This window comes from Dermochelys coriacea, chromosome 1 (assembly GCF_009764565.3).
Source record: "Dermochelys coriacea isolate rDerCor1 chromosome 1, rDerCor1.pri.v4, whole genome shotgun sequence".
Lineage (NCBI taxonomy): Eukaryota > Metazoa > Chordata > Testudines > Dermochelyidae > Dermochelys > Dermochelys coriacea.
Genome location: NC_050068.2, coordinates 349,791,763 through 349,809,604, shown reverse-complemented (window position 1 = coordinate 349,809,604; position 17,842 = coordinate 349,791,763). Strand labels below are relative to the sequence as shown.

Here is a 17,842-nt window from a genome sequence, read left to right as displayed (position 1 = left end):
TCGCAGTGATGGGCACCGCAGGGCTGGGGGGAGCCCAGGATGCGGATAGCAGGGGCTGCGGGTCGGCAGTGAGGGCACCGGCTGGGCTGCGGGGGAGGGGGAAAGCCCAGGATGGGATAGCTGGGGCTGCGGTCGGCAGTGAGGGCACCGGCAGGGCTGCGGGGGGAGGGGGGAGCCCAGGATGAGGATAGCAGGGGGTGCGGGTTGCAGTGAGGGGCACCGGCAGGGCTGCGGGGGAGGGAAAGCCCAGGATGGGGATAGCATGGGGCTGCGGGTCGCAGTGAGGGCACCGGCAGGGCTGCGGGGGAGGGGGGAGCCCAGATGAGATAGCAGGGGCTGCGGTTGGCAGTGAGGGGCACCGGCAGGGCTGGGGGAGCCCAGGATGCGGATAGCAGGGGCTGCGGTCGGCAGTGAGGGGCACCGGCTGGGCTGCGGGGGGAGGGGAAGCCCAGGTGGGGATAGCTGGGGGCTGCGGTCGGCAGTGAGGGGCACCGGCAGGGCTGGGACGTCTCCTGCAGTGGAAGGTTCTCGTCTCCTGTTAAAAGAGCCTGATCCTGCCCCCCAGCCCCACCTCCCCCCCTTCCCCCACATTGTCCCCTGCCTCCCCTCCCCCCACTCACCCAGCAGTGCCCCCCCCCCCCCCCAGCACTGCCTCCCCCCAGGCTCACCCTGGCAGCGGGCGGCAGCAGGCCCCGGCATCTCCTCCTGGGTGGCGCAGTGCAGCTGCGGGCAGACGAGTCGGAAGCACTGGACTTCCCGTCCTGGGCAGGAAAGACGCAGCCGGTGTCCGACCCCACTCCGTCCCCTGGAGGGTCCGGTCCCATCCCTCCCCTGGGAGGTCCCAGCCACACCCCATCCCTTGGGGGTCCCGTCCCCTGGGGGGGTCGTAGGGTTTCCTGCCCCAACCCATCCCCGGGGGGTCCCATCCCGATCCCGTCCCCTGGGGGTTCCTGGCCCTATGGACCCGCACCCCAGGGACCTGGTGTGGGGGAAGGGCACTCTCTTGGGGGCTAAGGATGCCAGAGACACAGAGCCTGACCCCGGGGTCGCTATGCCTGGACGGTGCCTGGCGCTGCAGCCCCAGAGGATCAGGATACGGGGTGGCAAGGACACATGGCCCCCGATGGGAGAGTGGCCCCCGGGGTCTGGCCCACTGAGGCCCCTCCGAGGGGCTGTTCTGGAACTGGGGGAGCCCAAATCCTGGGGACCCCAGCTCTACCAGTGCTTCTCACTCCCAACCCGCAGCCCCGTTAGCCCTGCCCCAGGCTCCCCTCGCCCAGCTCTGCTGGTGCCCCTCCGTCCTGATCCACAGCCCTTGTGACCCCTGCCCTGCCTCCCCCCCCGTTTGCCCTGTGGGGGCCCTGGACAAACCCCTGCCCCCGGAGCGCAGGGTCTCCCAGGCAAGAGCAGTTCATGCAGGGTTGGATGTGGCCAGGAAGACGTCTCCGTCCTGGTACCTTTGCCCGTCGTACTCACAGCCTGGGCACAGGAGAGCAGTCGGGTCACATGGACACCCCCCCTTCTCCCCAGGCTGCAGGGCCAGGGGCTCAGCAGCAGCGCTGTGCTGGGGGGTGAGTGGGTGGGGGGTGCTGCACTGGGGGGAGCGGGGTGGGGCTCAGCAGGGGCTCTCCCTTTTAATGTCAGCTCCTCTGCAGTCCCTGAGACGTAGCTCCTGGGTCTGGGATCCAAGTTCCTGGCCCGAATCCATAGAATCAAAGAATCTCATTGGGAGGGAGGTCAGGAGTCATCTAGTCCAACCCCCTGCTCAAAGCAGGGCCAACCCAACTAAATCACCCCGCCAGGACTTTGTCAAGCCTGACCTTAAAACTGCAAAGGAAGGATTCCACCACCTCCCTAGTAACCCATTCCGTGCTTCACCACCCTCCTAGTGAAATAGTGTTTCCTAATCCACCTAAACCTCCCCCACTGCAACTTGAGACCAATTGCTCCTTGTTCTGTCATCTGCTACCAGTGAGAACAGCCTAGATCCATCATCTTTGGAAACCCCCTTCAGGTAGCTGAAAGCAGCTATCAAATCCCCCTCATTCTTTCTTCCGCAGACTAAACAATCCCAGTTCCTCAGCCTCTCCTCATAAGTCATGTGTTCCAGTCCCTAATCATTTTGTTGCTCTCCGCTGACGTTTCCAATTTTTCCACATCCTTCTTGTAGTGTGGGGCCCAAAACTGGACACAGTACTCCAGATGAGGCCTCACCAATGTGGAATAGAGGGGAACGATCACATCCCTTGATCTGCTGGCAATGTCCCTACTTATACATCCCAAAATGCCATTGGCCTTCTTGGCAACAAGGGCACGCTGTTGACTCATATCCCTTCTCGTCCACTGTAACCCCTAGGTCCTTTTCTGCAGAACTGCTGCCGAGCCATTCGTCCCCTAGTCCGTAGCGGTGCATGGATTCTTCCATCCTAAGTGCAGGCCTCTGCACTTGTCCTTGTTGAACCTTATCAGATTACTTTTGGCCCAATCCTGTAATTTGTCTAAAGCCTTCTATATCCTATCCCTACCCTCCACCGTATCTACTTCTCCTCCCAGTTTAGTGTCATCTGCAACTTGCTGAGGGTGCAATCCATGCACCTTCCAGATCATTCATGAAGATATTGAACAAAACTGGCCCCAGGATCGACCCCTGGGGCACTCCGCTTGATACCCTGCCAACTAGACATGGAGCCATTGATCACTACCCGTTGAGCCCGACAATCTAGCCAGCTTTCTATCCACCTTATCGTCCATTCATCCAGCCCATACTTCTTTAACTTGCAGGCAAGATACTGTGGAGACCGTGTCAAAAGATTTGCGAAAGTCAGGACCAACACGTCCACTGCTTTCCCCTCCTCCACAGAGCCAGTTATCTCGTCATAGAAGGCAATTAGATTAATCAGGCATGACTTGCCCTTGGTGAATCCATGGCTGACTGTTCCTGATCGTTTTCCTCTCCTCTAAATGTTCAGAATTGATTCCTTGAGGACCTGCTCCAGGATTTTTTCCAGGGCCTGAGTTAGGCTGACTGGCCTGTAGTTCCCCGGATCCTCCTTCTTCCCTTTTTAAAGATGGGCCCTACATTAGCCTTTTTCCAGTCGTCCGGGGACCTCCCCTGATCGCCAGGAGTTTTCAAAGATAATGGCCAATGGCTCTGCAAATCACATCCGCCAACTCCTTTAGCATCTGAGGGGCTGCCCCGGATTCGGATGCCCTGGGCTCGGGGTGCCCCAGTGGTGCTGCCCTGTGCCCGCTCTGGCAGTCACGTGACAAATGCCAATTGTCAGTTTTAAACAAAGACCCTTCCCACTTTTCACGGTCCCCCCCAGAGTTGGCTGCACTCCTCCAGCACCGCCCCATGGAGCTTGGCGGGACAGCGTACCCCAGGGTCCATGCCCACTGCCTCCCCTCCCCTGCAGACACTAGTGGGTCTTGGGATGTGGCCGCTGGGCCTCTGCCAAGGGGTGGGAGCAGGGGCACCCCAGAGCCAACCTGACCCGTGTGCCCGCCCCAGCAGCACCTCACCTGGCCGACAGGTGGGGCAGCACTCCCCAGACGGGGTCTCACGCTCCAGGCAGGAGAGCTCCGGGCACACGGTCTCCTGGCACCGCACGGTCCCAGCCTGGCAGGGAGCAAATACAGTTGGCAGGGGCAGCCAGACTGCGGGATCAGCCCCGTATGGCCAGTGGGGGGCGCTGCGCCCTGTGAGTCCCTCTCCCCGGGTACAAGGCGCTCATGCTCCAGCAACTGGCACCCCCAACTCCCCAAATCTACTGTGCCCTGCTATTCAGCCCTGACCCCCAGCCCCCTGCCGGACCATCCCTGGGATCCCCCCGCCCGCTGAGCTCTGCTGGTGCCCCTCAATCCTGACCCGCAGCCCCTGCTAGCCCAGCCCTGAGCCGGGGGCAGTGGGTCTGGGTTTGAACCTCAGGCAGTGGGACCCACTTGCCCCCCTTCACCTCCTGGTGCCCAGGACTCACCCTGCAAGTGCAGTTGCTGCAGGGCCCCTCCTGGTAGCTCTGCCCGTCCCTCAGCCGGTGCCCGTTGTACAGACAGCCCGCGCACTCAGGGCAGCACTTCCCCTGCAAGGGGAGCAGGTGCTGGCAGGCGGGCGGCGGGCACTGCTCCGTCACGCAGCGGGCTTTCCCCTCCTGGGCACATGGCACACGTCTCAGCACAGGGGGACGGCTCCACACGGACCCACGCCTCCACATGGGCCCACGCCAACATCTGCTGCACTCGCTCGGGCAGTGAGACACACGGGGGGGTCAGGACCCCTGGGTTCTATCCCAGCCCTGGGAGGGGAGCAGGCTCTGGCGGGTTAGAGCAGGCGGGGCTGGGAGCCAGGACTCCTGGGTTCTATCCCGACTCTGGGAGGGGAGCAGGCTCTGGCGGGTTAGAGCAGGCGGGGCTGGGAGCCAGGACCCCTGGGTTCTATCCCGACTCTGGGAGGGGAGCGGGCTCTGGCGGGTTAGAGCTGACCACCTGGCACCCTGAACCCCAAAGCACTCAGGCTCAGCCTGGGATCCCCTTCACCCACATTAGCCTCCTTCCTCTCTAGCATTTTCCCAGGGCACTGGGGTCCCCCTAGCACTAAAATGCAGCTCCCCTGGGGCAAAGGGCCGCATCCCCTGACCAGCCGGTGCCAGGGACAGGATGGGACGAAGAATCGGGCCCCCAGCGGGACCTGAAGAGGGGCAGCCAAGGAGGCAGAGACACTCTCCTGGACGTAGAGCCAGCCCGGATGCCGGGGTCCATCCCCAGCTCTGCAAAACAGTGCTGGGACCACACGGGGGCCAGGCCCCTGAGAGACACTTCCCGACTGCTAGGGAGAGTGTCCCCTACTGAGCCCCTGTCCTGCTCCCCCCAGCACAGCACCCCCTGCCGAGCCCCACACTTTCCCCCCAACCCCCTGCCCCAGCCCTGAGCCCCCTCCTGCACCCAAACTCCCTTCAAAGCCTACATCTGTGTGTCAGCCCCCAAAGTGCCTGGGTCCATGTATCCAACCACCCCCCCCAGTGCGCATGTCCGGGCGTCCAACCCCGCCTCCCAGTGCCCGTGTCCATGTGTCCAGGCACCGCCCCATGCCCATGTCCATGTCCCCAGACCCCCCCGGAGCTCATGCCTCCAGCGCCCATGTCCGTGTGTCCAGGCCCCCTTCCTGGTGCCCATGTGCCCAGCCCCCCCGATGCCTGTGTCCGTGTGCGCAGCCCTCCCCCGGTGCCCGTGTCCATGTGCCCAGCCCCCCAGTGCCCGGGTCTGTGTCCAGGCCCCCCCCGGTGCCCATGCCTGGCCTGGCCCTGCTAGTGCCCATGTGCCCACCCCCTAGTGTCCGTTTGCCCAGCCCCTTCAGTGCCCATATCTGGGGCCTGGCAGGGCTGCGGGCGCTCACCTGGCAGTGGCAGGTGGTGCAGGCATCCCTGGCAAAGGTGTCACCGTTGCTGTAGAGCTGCCCCGCATAGCTGCAGCCTGGGAGGGACACGGGCAGAGCGTTAGCTTGGTAGGTGGGCGATGCCCGCCCCGTGCCCAGAGCCCTGCTGGGGCCCCACCCCACCCCACAGCCGGCCAGGGCAATGAGTGGGGCAGGTGCCGAGGTGCAGCCAAGGGAGACTCCAGCTCCCTGCCTGCACCGGAGTGCTAGCTGATCCATGCTCAGGGCATGGGGCACCAATGCGTGCTGGGACTTGTAGTCCCCAGGGGCTCCACCAGCCCAGCCGGGCTCACTGGGGCAGGGCGTCAAACCGTGACCTCCAGCCTGCGGGCACAGCCGCCCTCGGTGTCCCCCGCACAGCTCTTCTGACCCATCGGGCGCCTGCTGGTGTTGGAAACGCCCTGGGGCAGCTGGAGGCAGTGGGAGATGCGCTGGCCCCAGCCATGGCTGATCCCTCTGCCGACTGCACAGCGTTGCCCCGGCTGAAACCCACTGCCCCAAACCTCCCCACCCCCATGCCGAGATCCCTGCCTGGGGCGGTAGGAGTGCAGCCCCCGGCGCTGCGCCTGGGGGCAGGGAACTGGCCGGCAGGACGCCAAGGGAACACATGTACACACGCACACGACCCTCATTCCCATCCAGCGGCACGGCCGAGGAGAGCACACCCGCCGCAAACACCGTCTGGTTCCTGGACTGGCACGGCTGGCAGGGAGCAGTGCGGGCCAGGAGGGGAGAGGCACAGGGCAAGCTGATGGGAGCCCAGGGCAGGACAATGCCTGGGAGCTCTCACGACACCCCCACAGGCCAGCTGGGGGGTACGTGCGGGTGAAGCGCCCTCGGTCCAGGCACTGGCAGAGGAATCCAGAGGGCTCAGTGCTCAAGGCCTGGCACAGCCCCCGTTTGAACACAGGCTGGGGGCACAGGGCTCTAAAACAAAACTGGACTGTTCACACCACCCACAGGGACATGGCAGCACCCTCGGGCCAGCCCGGTGCCCCTCCCTGCGGCACTGGGTCAGAGCTCTGAGCCCGGCAAACTCCCCGTGTGACCCACCCCGGGCAGCCCCGCACCCATCTCCCCGTGTGACCTGCCCCCGGCAGCCCCGCACCCACCTCCCTGTGTGACCCGCCCCGGGCAGCCCCGCGCCCTCCTCCCCGTGTGACCGGCCCCGGGCAGCCCCGCGTCCACCTCTCCGTGTGACCCGCCCCGGGCAGCCCTGCGCCCATCTCCCCGTGTGACCCGCCGCGCCCATCTCCCCGTGTGACCCGCCCCCGGCAGCCCCGCGCCCTCCTCCCCGTGTGACCCATCCCGGGCAGCCCCGCGCCCTCCTCCCCGTGTGACCCGCCCCCGGCAGCCCCGCGCCCTCCTCCCCGTGTGACCCGCCCCCGGCAGCCCCGCGCCCTCCTCCCCGTGTGAGCCCCCCCGGGCAGCCCCGCACCCTCCTCCCCGTGTGACCCGCCCCCGGCAGCCCCGCACCCCACCTCCCCGTGTGACCCCGCCCCCGGCAGCCCCGCGCCCCCCCCCCCGTGTGACCCGCCCCCGGCAGCCCCGCGCCCTCCTCCCCGTGTGACCCGCCCCCGGCAGCCCCGCGCCCTCCTCCCCGTGTGACCCGCCCCGGGCAGCCCCGCGCCCTCCTCCCCGTGTGACCCGCCCCCGGCAGCCCCGCGCCCTCCTCCCCGTGTGACCCGCCGCCGGCAGCCCCGCACCCACCTCCCCGTGTGACCCGTCCCCGGCAGCCCCGCGCCCACCTCCCCGTGTGACCCGCCCCGGGCAGCCCCGCGCCCTCCTTCCCGTGTGACCCGCCCCCGGCAGCCCCGCGCCCTCCTTCCCGTGTGACCCGCCCCCGGCAGCCCCGCGCCCACCTCCCCGTGTGACCCGCCCCCCGCAGCCCCCGCCCTCCTCCCCGTGTGACCCGTCCCGGGCAGCCCCGCGCCCTCCTTCCCGTGTGACCCGCCCCCGCAGCCCCGCCCTCCTCCCCGTGTGACCCGCCCCGGGCAGCCCCGCCCCTCCTCCCCGTGTGACCCGCCCCCGGCAGCCCCGCGCCCTCCTCCCCGTGTGACCCGCCCCCGGCAGCCCTGCGCCCTCCTCCCCGTGTGACCCGCCCCGGGCAACCCCGCGCCCACCGGCGCTGAAGGGGGAACTCCCCCCACCAGCAGTACTAGAGCCGTTACCCTCGCGGCCGTCGCTCAGGCAGAGGGAGGAGAGCCGCAGACGGCTGAGCTGCCCCGACGGCGGCAGAGGGGCAAAGATCGGTGCCAGCCAGGCGCTGGGGTGAGAGCTCAGGGCATGGCACAGCCGCACCCAGCCCTGCCCTGCGCAGCACCGGGCGGGCTGGGCGTGTTGCCCCCGGAGCACCGGCAGCCAGGCCAGCCCTAGGCATGGCCGTGACGGCTGAATGGCACAGCGCCCCCTACAGGAGCCAGGGCCCCTGCTCACCGAGGCACTGGGGCCGGTCCTGGCGTGCCGAGCACCGCACCTCCCCCTGCAGGCAGACGCAGGTGGTGCAGGCGTCCTTGTCCCAGGTGGTTCCGTCCTCGTGCCCCGTCCCCTCCCACACGCACGCCGGCCTCCGGCACTCGCAGCGCTCCAGGGACTTCACGCGGGTCAGCAGCTCCGAGTTCTGCAGGAGACAGCGGTCGAGCCATGAGCATGGGCTGGGGGTCTAGCGGGGGGCGGGTCCTGGGAGCCAGGACTCCTGGGTTCTATCCCAGCTCTGGGAGGGCAGTGGTGTCTAGTGAGTGAGGGGCGGGGCAGGACTCCTGTGTTCTATCCCTGGCTCCGGGAGGGGAGTGGGGTCCAGTGGTTAGAGCAGCGGGGCTGGGAGCCGCGACTATTCCTGACTGGGAGCCGGAAGGGGGCTGAGTCTCATAGAATCAGGGCTGGAAGGGACCTTGAGATGCCACGTGCAGACCCCTGCGCTGAGGCAGGACCATATGGACCTGGACCAGCCCTGCCAGACCCCTCAGTGTCAGGGATCCCATGATCCCCCGGAAGCCTGGTCTGGAGCTGAACGACCCTGAGAGCAATAACGTTTTCCCTCCTATCCAACCAAAATGGGCCCTGCTGCGGATTATGCCCATTCCTGCCTGTCCTGCCGTCTGTGGAGAAAAACGGATCCCTGTCCTCTGGAGAACAACCCGTGAGATGTGAAGACTGTTCTCAGGTCCCCCCTCAGTCGGCTTCTCTCAAAACTAAGCAGGTCCCATTTCTTAACCTCTCCTCCGAGGTCAGGTTTCCTAAACGCGCCCCAGAAGGATCTTAGCCTTTTTCACACCTGCCAGACCCTGCTGACTCACATTCAACGTCCAATCTGCTGTAGCCCCCAGCTCCTTTTCACCAGTGCTACCCCCTAGCCGGCCGTTCCCCGGTGTGCAGCTTTGCGTTTGATTTCGCCTGCCTGCGTCTGTATTGAATCTCACGTCTTGAATTCAGACCAATTCTCCCATTTGCCCAGCTCACGCTGAATTCTAACCTTGCCCCGCCAAGGGCTGGCAACCCCTCCCAGCCGGGTGTCACCGGCAAACTTTAGCAGCGTATTCTCCACGCCATGATGAACAAAGTCAGTCATCAAAGTATTGACTAGTCCCAGACCCAGCCCTGACCCCTGCGGGACCCCACCAGATACGGCCTCCCCGCTGGCCAGTGAACCCTGGTAATGACTCTCGGAGAACCGTCTTTCAATGAGTTTCACGCCCATCTTATAGTAATTTCATCTCCACCACATCTCGCTTGGGAATGTCACATGGGACCGTGTCCAAAACCTCATTAAAAATCAAGCTACTTCAGATCTACAGCTTCCCCCCCCCCCCCAGTCGCACCCACTCAGCCAGTAACCCCGTCCCAGAAGGCAATTAGGTTGCTTTGGCATTCTTTGGTCTAGGCAATCCATGCTGGCTGTTCCTGCTATCCCCTACGTGCTCACAAGCCGATCCTTCCCTAGCTTCCGGGCACCAAAGTCAGGCTGAGGGGTCTCTAATCCCCCAAGTCCCGTTTGATCCCCTTTCTCAAGACAGGTGCCGCGTTTGCCCCTCTCTCGCCCTCTGGGCTCTCACCGGACGGCCAGGTCTCAAAGATAATCGCTACTGGTTCTGGGATTGCTTCAGCTAGTTCCTTAAGCATCTGAGGGTGAATTTCATTAGGCCCTGCTGACTTGAATACATCTCACCTCTCTAGACGAGCTTTCCCCTGAGCCTGGCCTGTCGGGGCCAGTGTTCCTTGCCCCGGTGGTTCATATGACCCATGTGAAGTATCCGCTCACCATTTACTGCCTTAGTGAAACAAAACATGGGTGAAACCCATCAGCCTTCCTGCTGCTGGCCGTTAGCAGCTCCCCTGCCCGGCTTCTTCCCACGGGGGCAGTTTGCAGTGGCCCCTTTCCTATTGTCTCGGAGGAACTGCCCACTCTCCGGAGCGCCTGTTCCCCGGAGCTTTCCCGCCCGCTGTGCCGCGTCTCTGGGTCCTACCTGCGCTTTGACCATGTCCAACATGGCCCTGAATCCATCCACCACCTCCTCCAGCTGCTGCACTCTCTCCTTCAGGGCGTCCGGCTGGGGCCGCGCCAGCCCCGGGGGGAACTCAGGCTCGCCGGGCTGCTGCTGGTAGTTGCGGATGTCGGCGAGGGCCGGCAGCTCCGGGGCCAGGGGGGATCCTTGATCAAAGGGGGGCTCGGCCAGGTACCCCTCCTCCGCCAGGGTGTACGGCATGGGGAAGGGGTCTGCAACACACCGCAGGCAGGGCGTGAACGGGGGAGATGGTGCCGCAGCGCTGGTTCCAATCCCGCCAGGGCTGGCACGTGCCCATCCCCATGGGAACGAGGATCCTGTGCTACCCATGGGTGCCTGGGGGCTGGATACGAGGGGTTTGCTGGGTGGAAGCCTGAGTCCTAGGGAACTCTGTGAACCACCCCCCAACTGGTGTCACTTCTCCCCTGGCTCCACTGATGGCCTGGCACTGCGCACCCCCGACACCCGCTCTGGGATCCTGGGAGTACCTGGAGCTGTGGAGAGGGGGGAAGGGATAAATGGGAACCCCATGTCCCCAGCCTTCCCTGCTCCCCTGGGGAACCCCTCCCCTACTTGCTCCCCCTCCAGACATCTCAAAGCCAGTTCCCAGCAGCCGCCAGGGTGCCAGTTAGATGGCTGGTGCACAGCACCGCCCTCTGCTGGACGGATGCACAGCTGCCTTGATGTGTGTCATGGGCTCAAGACTGCTAATACTGGGGATTCCCCTTCCAAAGGAGGCCTGCTGTCTGGGAGCCAGGACCTGAACCTGCACCTGCCGGGAAGCTGGGCAAAGCCCTGGCCAGGGCGGGCAACATCCACAGGGCCTTTGGTGACTGCAGTGGGGACAGGCCGGGAGACGGTACAGAGACCTCAGCCGGCCAAGCCCATTTCACCTCCATGCTGCAGGGGGTGGGGGGTTGATACATGGGGGTCCCTTCCCCCAATACACCCCATCCATGCTCAGCTCACACTTTATGCACACTCACGCCCATCTACCTGGGGCACCAAATCTCACCCTGCACCCAGCGCCAGCCAGCCAAGGGTGGGCCCAGCACCCAGAGCGTAGCCAGAGGAAACAATTGATTCCCCCTGGCCCAACAGCCAGTGCCAAGGGCAGCCTGTTGGCCAGCCCCGAACTGGCACCGGCCATGGTGAGCGCAGCTTGGCCCCATGTGCCCAGCCGGCAGCTGGTTCCAGGCTGGTCTCTGCACCTTGCTGGGCTCATATGGGGGAGGGGGGATGTGCTGCAGATCAGAGGGGGCAGGGGAGGATGGGGGGCTGCCCAGGGTTCCCCAGCACTTGGAGCACTATGCGGCTGCCTGGCCTGGGGACTTGAGCACGTGGGCAGCGCCTGAGGGGCAGCGTTCAGAGCTGGGCCCTGCCCATCTGTCCCACATCCAGCCAGGCCCCGAACTCTCCGCTCCCCACCCGCCGTATCTCCTCAGCTCCTCCTTGTCCTCCGGCCCAGGCTCCTGGGGGCTGGCCTCAGGCTGCATCTATGGCTGGGGGCCCAATTCCATCCCAGACTGACTGCCCAGGGAGGGGGGCACCGGTGGGGGGAGCGCTCGGGAGGGGGGTTAACCCACATGCAGTGGCCGGGAGCCTGCACCCGGGGCAGCTGCGGGCCCATCCCCCCAGCCTCAATGGGGGTGGTGGAGCGGAGCCAGCCCCAGCAATTAGTGCTGGAGGCCGCTCAAGGCCCTGCTCGTTAGCGGATGAGGCCGGGGGCAGCTGTTGTTATGGCTGCCAGGGCCGGAATTGAGGCCAGCGGGGAGAGACGGGGGGCGGGAGAGGAGAGGAGCCTAGGGAGGGAGTTGGTGGGGGGAGGACAGGCCGGGGGACAGGGCCAGGACTGACTGCAGCTGCAACGCTGAGAACAGAGACCTGGATCTATCCCAGCTCTGGGAGCGGAGTGGGGTCTACTGGTTAGAGCAGGGGGGCTGGGAGCCAGGACTTCTGGGCTCTATCCCCAGCTCTGAGAGGGGAGTGGGCTCTAGTGGTTAGAGTGGGGGGGAGGAATCCAAGGGCCCGGAGCAGCCAGGCCCCCGGGGAAGGGCTTGGGGGGCCATCACATGGCCAGGCCCCAGCCCCGGTGACCGGCCAATCCCAGATCCTCAGAGGGGATGGCCTTGGCTGCCCGGCTCTGTCCCAGCCCGGGGCAAATCCCCTTCCTCACCCTAATTGCCCCCCATTCTCAGCTTCCCCACGTGTCTCCCCCAAGATCTGCCAAGCGCCCCACAGGGGGAGGAGGGGGAAGCAGGATTCTGTGGTGCCCAGCACTCTGCTCAGCAGGGGTAATGGTGATTTATGCAGATCTCTCCCCTGTGGGACCCCATCCAGCCTGGGGTGGAGCTGGATGCGCAGGGTGGTCTGGAGATGCACCCCCCATCCCAGCCCCATCCCAGCCCCACGGCCTTGGCCGGCTCCTACCTGCCAGGTTCTCGCAGTGCCACGGCCGGCGCGGGAATCCGCTGGGGGAGATCTCAGCTGTCTGCCAATAGCCCTGCAGCGAGAGCGAAGCCCGTCAGGCTCCGGGTCGCCTGCCAGCACCAGGGGCGAGAGCAGGCGCTGCCCCCTGCCAAACATCACCGCACCCATGAAACTGGGGTGTGCATGTGTGTCTCTGGACTGCTGTGTGGGGTACCCAGGGCTGGCGTAGCAGCAGGCTGCGGTTCGGGAGTGAGGGGCACTGGCAGAGCTGTGTATGGGGGACACCCAGGGCTGGGATGGCAGCGGGCTGTGGTTCGGGAGTGAGGGGCACTGGCAGGGCTGTGGGGTGGAAGCCCAGGGTGGGGATAGCAGGGGGCTGCAGGTCGGCACGGAGGGGCACTGGCACAGCTGTGTATGGGGGACACCCAGGGCTGGGATGGCAGCGGGTTGCGGTTTGGGAGTGAGGGGCACTGGCAGAGCTGGGAAGGGAGACAGTCCTGAGCTAGGGGGGAGAAGACAGAGGGGGGGATGGGACCCTCCCGCTGCTGCTAGGCCCTAGCTCAGGGAGGACACTGGCAGAGCCCCACAGAGGGCTGCCCGGGTGCCAGAGCCAGGGCGGGCAGGGGCAGCTGCCTGTGGGCGCAGGACTCACCAGGAACTTGCTGGCGGCGTCCCCGGGCAGGCTGGCGAAGGTGATCTGCAGGTCGAGGGGCAGCAGCAGGCTGAGTGCATCCCGCAGGCCACCCCTCTCCAGGAGCACGGCTGGGCGGCAGTCCACGAAGAGCGCCAGGCGGTGGGGCTGCAGGTCGAGGGCCAGCCGGGCCCAGCGGCCCCGGGCGAAGGGGCTGCCTCCGGGGAAGAGCAGCGAGGCGGGCTCCATGCTGGGCCCGGCGCGGTAGTCCAGGCGCAGCTGGTTGGCGTGGGTGCTGGATGCCAGCCGCAGCAGTGGGCGCCCGTCCCGCGCGGCAGCAGCCGGCGACACCAGGGAGATGAGCGTGCCCGCCGAGCCCTGGCTCTGCCTGGCCACGAAGTGGAAGCCCAAGGCGCCCTGGGAGCTGGCCAGCAGGTAGATGGCGTAGTCCCTGGGCAGCGTCAGGTGGGGCACCCGCTGGCGGAACTTCCAGGCCGGCGCGCCCGGCTCGGGACCTGGGGCCCTGCTGATGCCCTGGACGGAGCGGGTGACATTCAGCGCCTCCAGCAGGTCAATGACTGCGAAGCAAGCAGGGGTAGGCGGGGGGGGGGAATTTAGCAGTGTGCATCTCTCCCACCCACTGGGTTCTCCCCAGGCCCTGCTCCCGCTCTGTCTGCAGAGCCGTCATCTCAGCCAGGACTCGGGGGGCTCTGCTGGGACCCCCCTGGTCCCCACTTTCATGCTGAGTCCCTGGCTGGACTGATGCCGAACCCCAAGGGGCCCGGGCCCGACCCTGAGCAAAGGGGAGCTGGGGACCCTCAAGAAACTTGCCCCCAGCCAGCCATGGGCCACTGGCCCTGTGCACAGAGACCCAGTGGGAGCCGAGAGATGGAAGAAACAGGAGGGGAAGAGCCACCCCCCTGCCCCATCCTCTCACCCCAGAGTGGGTCTTGGGGGGTCTGGAATCTGCAGCTCTAAAAGCCTGGGGAGCTGGATCTTGGTGCTGGTGCCCCTGAGCACAGAATCCACTGGCCTGGGGGGCTGGATCCTGGCACTGATGCGCTCGGGCCCAGATCCCACTGGGCTGGGGGGTGGATCCTGGAGCTGTTGCCCCTGGGCACAGACCGTTATGGGCTGGGGGGTGGATAGCCGGGGGGGGTCGCCTGAGGATTCTCCCTGGCTGTCCCTGACAGCTCTGTGCAGCTGTGCTGGGGATGGCGTGCCAGGCACTGGCCCCCGGCCCAGCCAGGGGCTGTGTTCACATGCAGCCGGCAGGAGCCTTGTGCTTGGGAGCCCTGCTGAAGAAGGTGGATGGGGGCAGAGGGAATCGGGGGGGGGCTGCCTGGGGGGCAAGGAGAGGAGAGGCAGAGAGAGAGAGACCTTGGATCTCACTGGGATTCACTCAGCCCCCCCAGCCCAGCAGGGTCTGTGCCCAGGGGCACCAGCGGCAAGATCCCGCCCCAGCCCAGTGGAGTCCATGCCCCAGGGCACCAGCAGCAGGATCCATCGCAGCACATCCATCTCCTCCTGCCAGTCCGGCAGCTCTATAGACCGGGTAATGGCTATGGGCAGCCTGAGCCATGCAGCCGTTCAGCCCCTCTCGAGTGCAGCCCCCAGGCGCCAGGCCTGGTCTCCTGCCCCTCGTACTGGGGGTCCCTGCACCCAACCTCTTTCGGCCTGGGCCTCCGGCCTGCAGCCCCCTGCTGTCCAGCTGTGTTAGCCACATGGCCCCCTCCCCAGCTCTGTCCCAGTCACCTTCCCCCCGGTGCTGAGCCAGCGACAGCGTCAGCCACACGAGGTGCCCAGCACCGAGGCCTCACTGCTCACACGCCCAGACGGCTGCCACCAGCTCCCCTCCGCCACGCGGCCCAATGGGGCAGGGAGCAGTCACCAGCTCCGGGTGGCTCCGTCCTGCTCTGGCATCACGTGGAGACCGGGCCGAGCCCACCCAGGCTTTGCAAGCGGGAAGCTGCAGCCCTGCGGGCTGCACCCCAAGCCCTGAGTGATGGGGCAGCTGGTGCGGCTTCATCGCCTTTGGTGCTCTCGGCTCTGCCCGGGCTGCTGCCACAGGCCCATGGGCAGTGCGGCCCATGGCAGGCCGGCAGCGTTCCCTGATACGCCGGGCAGGTGGGGAGGGGGGGTCTGGGTCTGGGAGGGCAGGGCCACACGACAGCTCCTCATGTGCCACAGAACAGGCCGGATCTGATAAGCCAGGTGCTGTGAGACCCCCGGGGCCAGGAGAGGTGCTGGGGCACCAGTTGGTTCAAACTTCCCCAGGTCACTGGTTAAAGTGACACTGCTCTGGTTGGAAGAGACGTGACACAGTGGGAATTTTCTGGAATATTTTTACGATGCCTGAGTGTGCCTCGGTTTCCTCGTATTCGTTGCATGGTTCCCCAGCATGGGAAAAGGGTTACATTTGGTTGCAGGGCAGGATGGGGTGGGGGTCACCTCCCTGTTGGGGTGGAATGAAGAGTCCTTAAGAAACTGGCTGAAACTGACCCAGATCAACAAGGGGGCCAGAGAGACAGGCCTTGTTTAGTACAATAAAGGAAACGGGCCAGCCGGATCCTGACACCGACGCTACCGCTCCCACCACAGCTGGGTTTGGCCCTTGTATCTTTAGTGACTCCACATCTGGTGAGGTCCCAGAAGTAGGAACATCTGGAGATGGCCCTGGGAGGCGCGTGGGAAGCCCAGCTGCGAAGAGTGCCCGCATATCACTGGGGGCACCCGGATGCCAGGGTCCCAGGCTGCAGGCCCTCTGGAGTGAACAGGCCCCAGGAGAATCATCACCTGGGAATCCAGCCCAGGCCAGGCCACAGGCCCTGGGGCTCTCGCCCCGTTCATGTCACGCTCTCACGACCCCGGCCCCACGCCACCCCACGCCAAACCAGCACGTGGAGCGGGTGGGAATGAAGGAGGCCAGCCTGACCCCAAGGGGAAGAAGAAACGTGACTCGGCCCAAAGTGCTGCCAGGCGCCCCAAGGAAACACGCAGAGCCCAGGGGTGGATCATCCCCTCCTGGGCCAGTGCAAACTCCATTCCAGTGCCAGCACCAGGCCCTCCAACAGGGAACCCCCCTAGGTGTCCCCAAGGCCAGCCCTGAGCCCCCCAAACCGAGAACCCTCCAGGCAAGTCCAGCAATCCAGGCTGTGCCTGGCCCCAGGCCCGCTCCAGCAGCAGAAGCCCGAGCCCAGGGGGCCCCCATGGAGCAGGCGGGCTCCGCGCCTGGGCAGCGGGGCCAGGGCTGGGGCCGCCGCGGGGCAGGGGATTCCCAACGCCGGGAAGGAATCTGCGCGGAGCCGGGGGGGGCACGTGGCTCCCCTCGGCCCGGCCGTCGGAGCGGGGCTCACTCACCGTTGTCGCCGTAGTGGAGCGGGGGCAGCTCGGGGCCCGGCTCGCCGCCCGGCGGGGCCTGCAGGGAGAGCGCCGCCAGCCCGAGCCAAAGGGCCAGGGGCAGCCGCGCCATGGGCCGAGCGCCCGGGGCCAGGGGCACGGAGCGCGGGGAGAAGGGCGGCCGGATCGGGGCCGGGCCGGGCCGGTCGGGGCCGGGGATCCCCGGTACAGTTTAGCTCGGGGAGCCCCCGGGGCAGAGCCAGGCAGCAGCGCCGGCCAAGGCGCAGGGCGCACGGGGATGGGGGGCCCCGCGCCACACCCCGCAGCGCAGCCGGGCTCTGCCTTGGCCCGGAGCTGGAGGCGCCCGGGACCGCGCCCGTCCCCTCTGGGGGCACAGCCGGGGCGGCCCGCGGGGGAGCGGAGCTGGTGGGGCGGCGGCGGGGGGGAGCAGCAGCCGGGCGCGCTCCGGACTCCGTGCGCCCCTCGGTGCAATGCAGCGGCGGGACCCCCCTGCGGGGAAGGCGGCCGGCGCCGGGACCCTCTGGGGGCCGGAGCAAAAACCCGGAGCGGAGCCGGGCGAGAGGCAGCGTGGAAGGGACCCGCTCAGAGCTGGGCAGAGGGGGTGTCTCACCCCCAGAGGGGGCCGGGGACAGCTCGGCCCGGAACGCGGCACCGCACCGGGCTTCGACGGAGCCGAGCTCCGGGCTGAGGGCCCGAGCCTGCCCGGGCAGGGTCCAGAACCCTGCGGGCCAAGCGCCGGCTCTTTTGAAAATGTGACCCCTGGCTTCGGTTCTGGGTGTGAGATGGGGTGTCCGGGATCCCCAACCCGGTGCTCTGGGATAGGCCCCGGACCCCTTCAGTCGCCAGCCCCCGCAGGGGCACACGCTCCCCGGCTTCACCGCCTCCTGGCTCCCATCCTCGGCGCCCCCAGGCCCCCTGCGTCCGCCCGGAGCTCCCTGCAGCGAGTCATCCTGGCGTGGACACCCGGGAAGACCCCCCCCCCCGCGCGCCTGCCGGGACTCAGCCGACGGGACAGGCAGTCGGGTTGTTGGACGCCTGGACATGGCCTGGAGAGCCCTTGGTTAGCCCAGAGAACGGGCAGTTGCCACCTGGCTCGGCCCTGAGCCCACCTAAGGCCAGGACCGTCTCCTCCTTCCAGCCCCTTGGTCCCCAGCTGGTCGCACCCCGCTGGCTTCCTACGGCGGGGGGGAGGGCTCCACGGGCGTTAGTTGCCCGGGGCCAAATGTTCCCTTGGAGCGGCCATTGTCTTCTCGGACTCTCCCCGGGGCCCAGGGCCCAGGCAGGTGGTGTCAGTCACACCTGGGTCTTGGCAGAGAGTCAACAACCTCTGCCCACCATGCCCCGTATGAGGTCCTGAGTGTGCCCTGCGACATCGTGCATGTCCATGGGAAAAAAGAAAAGGAGGACTTGTGGCACCTTAGAGACTAACAAATTTATTAGAGCATAAGCTTTCGTGAGCTACAGCTCACTTCATCGGGTGCATTTGGTGGA

At 66.4% G+C, this 17,842-nt stretch overlaps 1 protein-coding gene across 1 annotated transcript in view; it reads right to left on the bottom strand.

Moving 5' to 3' along the window:
- Positions 1–16,843, bottom strand: part of LOC119860895 (kielin cysteine rich BMP regulator) — a 41,994-nt gene extending 25,151 nt beyond the window's left edge. The window contains 10 exon segments of the mRNA XM_043508489.1: positions 669–761; positions 1,350–1,423; positions 1,426–1,479; positions 3,523–3,619; positions 5,390–5,466; positions 7,865–8,048; positions 9,892–10,142; positions 12,361–12,433; positions 13,013–13,569; positions 16,352–16,843. Coding sequence (XP_043364424.1) covers positions 669–761; positions 1,350–1,423; positions 1,426–1,479; positions 3,523–3,619; positions 5,390–5,466; positions 7,865–8,048; positions 9,892–10,142; positions 12,361–12,433; positions 13,013–13,569; positions 16,352–16,463 — 1,572 coding nt within the window. The 5' untranslated portion in view covers positions 16,464–16,843.
- Between the last annotated feature and the right edge of the window lie 999 nt (positions 16,844–17,842).